Consider the following 9,959-nt stretch of genomic DNA (forward strand, 5'->3'; position numbering starts at 1 on the left):
GGCAGCACCTGCCCCCTGGGCTTCCCAGGGCCACACTGCGGAAATCAGGTAAGCCCAGGGCCCCCCGATCTGCCCCGGGGGATCCTCACTTCTCTGCTGCTCCCTCCTGCAGGGATGGGCTGCTGAGCCCGGTGGGATTGCTCTGCACTGCATACATGTTTACGCACAGGTGGCTTGGGACCCTGTTTTAATTATATTTGAGATATCATGTTACTTTCTTAGTTCAGCAGCTGTTTGAGAAGTTGCCCTTCTGCTTCTGCCTTTCCAAATGGACCCGTATCCCACGAGAAATTCCCTTCCCAACCCATGCTGCAATTCAAATCTGCTTCTTGGGGAGGCATTGGGCTGAACAGGGGGCTTGGTACAATCCCTGCAAATCAACGCTGGAGGGTTTTCTCTGCATTTAACAAAATACCCTTGAACTACCTTAAAGCATTCGTTACTGATTGATGTGCACCTCTGTCACAGCCAGGCAAATGCACAAAGCAAATATTTGATGAGATATTAAAAGTAAGTTTGTGATTGTCAAGGACTGCTAAGCATCTGCCACTGCTTAACAAAACTAAAGTGCTTCACATGCCGCTTGTGAAAGGCACAGGAAGTCTTGGTGATTGCTAACAGAGTGAGATCCCAGCCTTGTTATCTCTGCTTATCACAGTCCAAAGTAATTAAATGAAATGATTAACCGGCACACCCAGGCCTGCCGGCTGGCAGAGGGGCACTTGCTGCTGCCTGACAGTACAAGCATTTCCAACCAGTAAGTTCTATACCCCAGACAGCTCAGCAAGCCTCAAACCTGATGGGATTTCCCTCTTCCCAATACCTGTGCATGAGTGCAAAGCTCAGTGGGTGACTGTGGTGACATCCAGGTCCTCCACCTTTGGGGTGATTGCAGGTGATGATGTGTGAGCAGCCTTAGCTGGTGGGTGCAGTGCTGGGGTAAATGGGGAGCCCCAGCCCTGTGGGCTGTGGTGCTGGCACAGGGCTCAGCAAGGGTAAGCAGGACTGGGAGCACTGGTTGAACTGGGGAGGCTGGCTACACCTATGGGAGAACACTGGCTGTACTAGTGGGGAGCTCAGGCCACACTGGTGAGCAGCATGGGCATGTGTTCAGCAGAGAGGCAGAGGCAGGAACAGTTGTGATATGGGACAGCAGTGCTGGGAGCTGCAGGGATGTGTCCCTCAGCCCTGCTTTACATTTCCATTAGAGTTTTCTCACCCTTTCTGCCCCCATGACCTCATGGGTTTCATTCCTGACCAGCAGGGCTGAGTGAAGGTGAGGGGACCAGGGCGTGTGCATCTAGTGCCCCGAGACAGCCACCTGATAGCTGGGAACTGCTTCCCACGGCAGCCACATTGAGTTACACTCACCCTATTGCATTATAAATACCAGAATTAGCCTTGCTTAATTATTTAAAACTATAGATTAAAAGCAGACAAAGGCTCTCTGCCTCCTTTCCAGAGCACACGTATCATTTATCAGTGATACGGTCGCCTGGTGACAAGCAGAGGGGAGTGTGCCAGGTCCATCGGTATGAGATGCTCCTGAGCTGCTGGCACGGCAGGAACCAGAGGAGAGGAAAATCACAGTGAGAATGAGAGTTGGCACCATCTCACCCAGGGAGGGTAATAATTAGCATCTGCCACTCTTTGAGCTCACATTATTATTATTATTATCATTATCATCATTATTAACATCATCATCATCCATTGCCAGGGCAGTAAGCCAGAGCAGTCAGCAAGATAATGTGAATTTCAGGTATTTTGTTCTAGGCTCAGCTGTGTAACAGGGACACACAAGTCAGCTGGGGTGATAAGGTGTGTTTTGTGGGCTCAGCTGTGGGTACTCACCCACCAAAGGGTGTCCAGGCACTGTGAGCCTCCCCATCAGGCAGCATCCACATCTCATTCACTAAAGCTGGCACCTGGATGCCTTGCTCTGCCTTAAACACACCAACCCTGCAGAAAAGGGCTTCCCAAAGTAAATGCCTGACTTTGAGGTCAAACCTCTTCCCCTGGCAGCAGATCCTCTGCAACACAGGTGCACACCTGAAAGATGCTGTCAACTCACAAAGCTTCAGGGTTTTTGGAGACTGACATGCAATTCTTGCCCTCTCCCATGTTGCCAATCCCAGCTATTCTGTGTTTCTAAAATACAATTAATTAACACTAGAAAAAAAGCATGCAAATTAGAAAATGCTACCATTTGAAGTATCTAAACAAAAAGACAAACCTTCAGCTTCATTCTTTGCAGGACTTAACATACTACATCACCTTATCTGCCTTTACAGTCTCAGAGGAAAAGCTTTAGAGCCAAACTCCAGCTCCACTTCAGATACTGGAATGCATTGACTGAAAGTTCATACTCTAAAATGAAAAAACTTAACTTCTGGTTAGCAGGTAGAAGGGTGCCAGGGCTTAAAAGTAACAGAGGTCCAGTTTAAAGATACCACACACCTTCACCTGCACATGCAAACCCTTGGAGGGAGTGAGGACAGGCCTGTTCCTCTCAGCTTTCCCAAGAGGGGTGTGAGGGATGGTACCCTCACCCTGGGGAAAGGAGAGCTCCCAAGGGAGCAGATGCTATTGGGGTACTTAGGCCAGAAAAGGAAAAATTCCTTGACTGCAGTTAAAGTGTCAGAAACTCACGTTATTTCCCAGGCTCTCATTACTTGTGTAAATAGCTTTAAACTCGCTCTGCTGACCTGTACTGATGTGTTGGTTTTGCAGCCACATGACTTGCAGGACGTGTATGACCAGCTGCTTTCAGCAGCCCTTCATTAATCTCCTGGTTCTTAAAAAAGGACACATTCATGAATAAATCCCAGGCATCCAGAAAAACAGAGGTTCTTTCCTGTAACCACAGTTTTAAGTGATCATTTCTGCCCAGAAAACAGTCCCTTGGCTCAGTGGTTTTACAAACCCAAGTCCAGGGCTCTGACACTGGATGTCCTGAGGTTTTTGTCCAGTCTCATCCCTTCTACCAAGTAATAGGGTCTCAGAAATACAGACAGCAATGTCCTCTGAGTATGGATCCCATTCCCAAAATAATGCATTCTGCCTGTTTTCATATGGGTGGCATTTCACAGAGGACCATTCTCTGCCCAGAAAGGGATGCTCATACAATATTTTTAACAAGAGCAGTTTGATCATCATCTGGCCACACTGACAAACCTGTCCTGAGATGCTCTAGTTGGAAAATCAGTTCTCAAATGACACAGACAGCAGAAATAAAACACTGTGAACTGCATTTGCTTTCTAGATTTCAGCTAAAGCTAAACACTGACCTATGGTATAGAAGGTAGCATCAAAAGTTAAGGTTAAGGATGCAGGTGGCATGGAAAAGTGCCAAGCTATGTGCAGGGTAAAGGCGAGTGGGTCACAGAGGGCAGGATGCCAAGGATATCTTGGCAAACCAAAAGTCAGAGAGAGAAAGCGTTTCACATGAAAACCTGCAAAAAGCAGCTGGTGTCCTGCTGCACCCTCCTTTCTCCTATACAGGTGCAAGTCGAGAGGTGCTGGGCAGGAGCCCAGACCTCCAACCTACAGGTTTGTAAACCCAACAGCTATGGATTAATTTTGTTTCCAACCTCTTTAGTTTTTCCCCTTGTAGAGAACAGCTGTAGCCATGTAGGCAGCCATAAGCAGAGCTGCACCCCTCGGGTTACCTGCCTTTTCCAGGGCTGTTAATCCCCTTAACATTCCTGGGGATTATTTCCATCCCGACAGGACGGTAGAACAGGCTGCCAGCAGCAGCACAGGGAGCAGCACACAGTCCTAGAGGGGCTCACAGGGCAACCAAGCACTGAGAGACAAGTTGCTTAATCCTAAATAAATGCTCTGTGAAGGGCATGTCCTCCAAGTGAGGGAAAACCAAAAAGCAGCAGCCACAACCACAAAGGGAAGTGTAGCTCAGCTCCAACAGTGGCTGAACCCTCATGTCCAACGTCTGTCCTTGGGTATAAGCCAGTCCTCCACCTCCTCTTCCTTCTCCTCTCCAGCAGCAGGCTAAAACCTTTCTCCTTCCCTCAGGTTGCACAAAAGCCACTCAGAACCCCAAGCAGAACCCTGTTTTATACTCATAATAAGGTGATGTTAATACATTTTGCAACATTTGTGCCTTCAAAGAGTTAGAGTTGCACCAAAGCTGCCTGATATCCTATTACCCCAAAGACTGGGGCTGAGCATAATCAGAAGTGGAAACAATTTGCCCCAGGACTGCAAGCTGATGATTTTATCACAACTCTCAAAAGAACTGGGGAATTTATAAGCATTTCCAGGCAATCTGAGCAGCAATTTGGGCTTTGCCTTAGGTCAGAACAGACCAGTCATTAAATGTCATTTTTCTCCTCAGCCAGTCCCACACCCTGGGGCAGGGAGGGTGGCTGGTGTCTGGGCCATCTCAAAAATGCTGAAAATTACCGGTGGCATCTTCTAGAAAACTAATCAAGACTGGGAGCTCATTTCACAGCTCTGGTTGGAAGAGGAGGTAACTCCATGCGTGAGGTCCAAGTGTCTGCCAGGGGCCCTGATGTCCTCATCATGGCAGCCTCACTTTTTACTAACAGAAAAGCAGCTAGAAACACACCTTTCTAGAAAGCCTTGAGGTTCTAGAAATGAGGAAAGGGCAAATATCTAAGAGCAAGCAGAAGACCGAGTGTGTCAAAGCAAACACAGCTACTTTTTATAAGCAACACTCCAAAGCAGACCTATTTGAAAAGTCACACTGTCTTTCTGAGTACAGGAAAGGGTATTAACATCCACACATATTTTTTCATTTGTCTTGCCAAGAACAATACAAAAATGCCCAACGACTTTTGTTGATTTATGATGGTGGCCAAGGAGGTGCCAGAGGAGAGCCTTGTTCATTGATCTACGGCTGAATCATGCAAAAACAGACATCCTGCTGTAAATCCACTGCAGAGACCTGGCTTGATTTACACCTCCAGCACTATAAATAATGACAAAAAGCAGCCTGATAGCAGTCTGTCTCCCGTTACAGGGACATGAATTACATCAGGTCTTGAAGATGATAGATCTACTCCCTGAGAAACATTTTGCATTGGGCCCCTATTTGCCAACCTGCAGGAGAAAGGATCATCCATCCTTACTCCCAGTGTAACCCCAAGCTGTGTTTCAGACATGCCAATCTTTTTATGTTCTCATTTTTCCTTTTCTGCTCAATGCAAATGAAGACATTCATTGAATTTTTCCAGGTTGAAGGCATCTGAAAGTTTAAAGTGCTCTTCTTGTGCAGACATTCAAGTCTCTTTCCAGTCCTAGTCAGTGCTTTGACTTTGTCCCTGGGGCAGCAGCATAGACACCCACTGGAAGCCAAACCCTCAAGGCCACTGTCTACACACCTGTAGGTACATCTAACACAGTGAAATCCGAGCACAGAGCTGCCTGCTGTGTCCTGGCCCCCACAGAGTTGTTCAGGCAAACTGAGCTTCTCATGAGGATTTCTGCATGCTGGTTTAACAGTGCCTGGACAAAAATGCTTCCAGTCTGTTTCAGTTCCTCCCACTCCTTCCTTCCCAGTATTTTCTTTATTTGTACTAGTTTCAGGGGAAAGTTACCCATCTGCCTTCAGTAAACAGATTGATAAATTTCTATTTCTTTACAAGCCTCAGCCGTACAACCTTAGATTCTGCAGCCTGGAAATCACCACATTAGCTGATTCAAAACCTCCAGGATTGCTACAGTGCTCCCCCAAAATGCTGCTTAAGCAGAAGGTCCCCCAAAGGAGGGAGGACCCTTCCCTGAACATCCAGGCTGTTTGGGGGAAACACAAGACCAAACTGAAAGGTTGGATGACACCATGCAACGGCGCTGTACACTGCTGGGAATTAGCCCTATGAATGTGGGGATAGCCTACTCCAAGCAAATATCCTGGGATCTGGGTCTTGGGGGTAGGGAAGAAGGGACTCCCACTCCTGAGTTGCAAAAGGAAACTCACATGCACAGAAAGCGGGGGAAAACAGTACTTTTTAAGTAGCAGTGCTGCACCAGTGCCCCAAGAGCTAATCCAGTTTAGCAACAGGACTCAAGAGCCCCGTGGGTCCAGAAAAAAACCACCAAAGTCACTTGAGTTACAGCCATTTACAGCATCAAGGTTGGTCCTTCAGGCTTGGTTGGCTGTGTAATCCTTCCACGCTTGCTGCTCACTGCATAATCCCCTAGCAGAGCACAACAGGCAGATTTAAGATGGGCAAATCCAAGATGATTATGCCCTAGCTCTTCTGATGTGTCAGGATTTGGTACCCAGCACATAAGCAAGTGTGAGTACCTGTGTCATTGAAGGCAGCTCTGGTCTAAACAACAGCACAGGAACAGTGGGAAAGGGCAATAGGATGACACAGTGACACTGAGGCTAGTCTGTTAGTATAGCTGTCCAAAACCAGTGTTTCTATTAAAAACACCTGGAATTTTATGTAAGTTACTCCATGGAGAGACATTTTTGTTTGAAGAATGAAGACATTGCTTTGCCATTTGAAACAGGAGCTCAACCATTCCATTCATGCCAAAACAAACCTTTGCTTTTATACCTTCCTTCCTTGTATTTTGTCTGCCTCTTCTGTGAGAAAATAAAGAACAAAAAAGGGAAGAAGAGAAAATCAAAGCAATTTTACCCGAGTGAAAATCTGATATGTTTTCTCATTGTTCAAAACCTGGCTTTCATCTCACAAATATTAGCCATGAAATTGCACTGCCTTAACCCTTGGCTGTTCTTCAGTCCCTGCATCTCTCTGGAAGGCAGTGCTGAGCCCTCAGTTTCAGCCTGTGGAGTCCAGCCCTGCAGGGGTTTGAGTCAGCCTGGCACTTGCCACCAAACATCAAACCACACCACCTTCCCTACTGCCAGCAGTGATGTGTGATCCCAGAGGAAAATAACTTGATACAAAAAAAAATCACTGGTTCCAGCTTCCAAGTGCCCTTTAAATATGTACCGAACTATTCACCCCAATTACACTCCTGTAATGAGCTCTGATTTGTTTTCCTTTTTTCCCAAAGCAGTAGGGCACTGGCTACATTAACAATCAATGAGAAGTTGTTTGATATTGAATCATTTCTTCAGCAGCATTATTCCTTACACAATCCCATTTGATTGCAATCCACTTCACAGTTGATAAGTACTTACTGACTATGAAAGAATGACCCAGCCTGCTTTCTCTTGCCTTTTTTTATTGATTTCTCTTTAAAAAAGGTTTTATTCCTTTCATACTTAAGGTTGAAATAAGAGAAAGAGGCAACATTACTGAACAACTGTTTTCCTTACAGCTCCATCAACCCATATAACTTCACACTAGGCCCCAAAAAATACTGTAATAATGAGACACTTAAAGACATGAAACTGCCTACACCCTTTTTCTTGGACTTTTTGTTCTTACTGGTAAACTTCCAAATTGTTCAAGTGAATAGTCAGGAATAAACTGCCCTTTCTGAGCCCCTGATTAGACCGTACACTGAATAATTGGAGGCAGCCCCACTGTGCTCCACATTTAAAGACGCAGCCCACCGCATGCAGTTTGTCTTATAACTTGTGCTTTTTGTAAAGAGAAAATGTACAGAACTTGGAAAACACCAGCAGTGAGTATGCCCTGTGGTTTGCCTGAAATCTAAGCTGCCATCCCTTCCAAAACAGTGGGTTCTTGTTCTTACATCCAGAACATAGAAATTATTACAGCATGATCACAGACTGCATGGGAGATGATGCTATTCTTGGCACTGGGCTCGATCCTGGTGAGTAGGTCAGCAGGATATCAGCAAAATCTTTCCTTGACAAGAGGTTTCAGATACAGCAGCAATTCCTCAGGCCACTGCTTCAGAAGCCTCTCAAATCCCACAGCATCCTCTTGTGTTACAGGACTGATGGCCTCAGCCAGGACATCCAGAGCAACAGCTCAGCACAGTCCACATCCATGGCTGCTTCCAGTTTTAGTTAGACCTATCTTACATTAATTAATCCTTGGCACTAAATGCTGCAGCCACCGAAGCGAGCGGCTGGCAAGTAATTTAAGTGATCTAATTAATATGTGTCTCATCCACAACGCAAAGGGAATGTTTTTTAAAACCTCTAAAAACCCTCAGCAGCATGCGAAGGCACGTGCACTCAGACACTGACACCAGTGTCGAGCAGCCAGGACAGGCACCATCTCTTCTCCTCTGTCTTGGCCAGGGGAGGAGAGCCCCAGTGTGTTCACACACCAAGAAGGGTGAGAATTCTCATGCAAACAACTCTCTTTTCTTCTAGCATCGATGTACACTGAAATACAGCGAGAGCGACCAGATGGTAGGAATATCCTGACTCAGCCAGACTACATAGATGGAAACCCAGACCTCATCAAACCTAAAAAGCTCCTAAATCCTGTAAAAGCCTCAAAGAGCCACCAAGAGCTGCACAGAGAGCTGCTGATGAACCACAAAAGGTAAGAGAAGGTCACAGCCTACTGCTGGAGCAGTCCAAGAGGTGTTAAGCCATCAGAGCTCAGGAGCTGAGGCACAGGTGCCTCACAGACTGCAAGCTGGAAGGGCATGATAAACCAATAAACCCCTTCACTTGCAAACAAACACAGTGTTAAACTTGCTGTAGACCTTTCCTCTTCTCTCTGACATGACAGTTTCTTTCAAAAAAAAAGCAGAACCAAAAAGGCCCTGGTCTGCCATCCTGTTGCATCAGCTGGCACTTTTTGGAACCACAAGCACTGGAAGATGCAAGGCATCCCTACAGCCCCTCTCTTGGTGTCCCATGAAGGTTTTCTGCTTTTTCTATCTCCACCACTGACTTGCCAAGCCCCCTGCAACCTACAGCATTCCTCTGTGCTTGAAGGCCAACCCAGAGGCAGGAAAAGAGGCAGGCTGGATGGAGGCATTGAAAACTAGGGGAGCACTGGGGTGAGATCATCTGATGCTAATTATTAAATCCCTAGAAATCAAATGGATAAAGACAGGCTAGAATTCATATTCCTGACTTCTTACCCCATCACCCCAAATTAACTCTTCGTGGGTACAGACACAACACCATGAAAATTACACCAGTGACTGAGAACCTACAACCACACCATTCCTTTGCAGCAACTGTCTGAACATCAGTGCAATACAATCATATTCAGCTCAGAGGCTTTTAAGCACAGCAAGAAATCTGCTGGCTTTATATTGACGTTTTCTGAACACCCTGAAATACCCTGACACAAAGCTCTTTGGCCACCTAATTAAAAGGAGCACAGCCTGTGTTCCAAAGGACTGCAGTCATCACAGGAACCAGACACGTATATTAATTCAGGGAACAATCAAGCCTGCCAGCAGGGTGCATTAATCAATACTGGCACTGGCTGGGCTTGGGTTTGATTTGATTTTCCCAGAATCAGAAGAATTACAGGGACCATTCTCTGGCATCAAGGCAGAGGTAACTATATCAGACAGATATTTTTAAAACTCTCTGGCTTGAGAGTGACCATCTCCTCAGCAGTGATACTGCTCAGTTTAAAGGGTCACCTACCAGCACTGGCTTTGATCTCACCGAACATTTTTCCAGTCTCACCATGATGGAACAAAGAATCAAGAAATCCCTGCAATGGAGGCAGCAGAGATGAGCAGTGGCAGATAGGGTACAGGCCCCACAGCATCAGGCTGAGCTGAGCTTCACACTGGGAGACACAAAGCACATCATCTCTTTTTATTCCAGTTCTGTGCCTGCCACCAAGTTACATCCACATGTGCCATCAGGTACTGGCAGGAGGCAGCCCCATTGCAGCCATCCTGCAATTCATTACTCCTCTCCGTAGTGTCCTGTATGTCTCATGTGTCAGTTTAAACCTGCTTTGGCTCTGACCTCTCAAGTATTTTTCAGCAAATAACGTGAAACAAACCAACCACAAATGATAAAACATCATTGCTGGTTTCTTGTCACTCTCAAGTCCATCAGTTTTGCTTCCTGCTACATGTTACTACAGAGGGAA

The 9,959-nt window shown here is 46.2% G+C and overlaps 1 protein-coding gene across 1 annotated transcript in view; it reads left to right on the top strand.

Annotated features, from left to right (window-relative positions):
- Positions 1-14: 14 nt before the first annotated feature.
- FAM107A (family with sequence similarity 107, member A) overlaps positions 15-9,959 on the top strand; it is a 12,960-nt gene continuing 3,015 nt past the window's right edge. Inside the window, exons 1-2 of the mRNA XM_009075241.1 lie at positions 15-48; positions 8,255-8,429. Coding sequence (XP_009073489.1) covers positions 8,260-8,429 — 170 coding nt within the window. The 5' untranslated portion in view covers positions 15-48; positions 8,255-8,259. The remainder of the gene's footprint in view (positions 49-8,254; positions 8,430-9,959) is intronic.

This window comes from Acanthisitta chloris, unplaced genomic scaffold, assembly GCF_000695815.1.
Source record: "Acanthisitta chloris isolate BGI_N310 unplaced genomic scaffold, ASM69581v1 scaffold32655, whole genome shotgun sequence".
Taxonomy (NCBI): Eukaryota; Metazoa; Chordata; class Aves; order Passeriformes; family Acanthisittidae; genus Acanthisitta; species Acanthisitta chloris.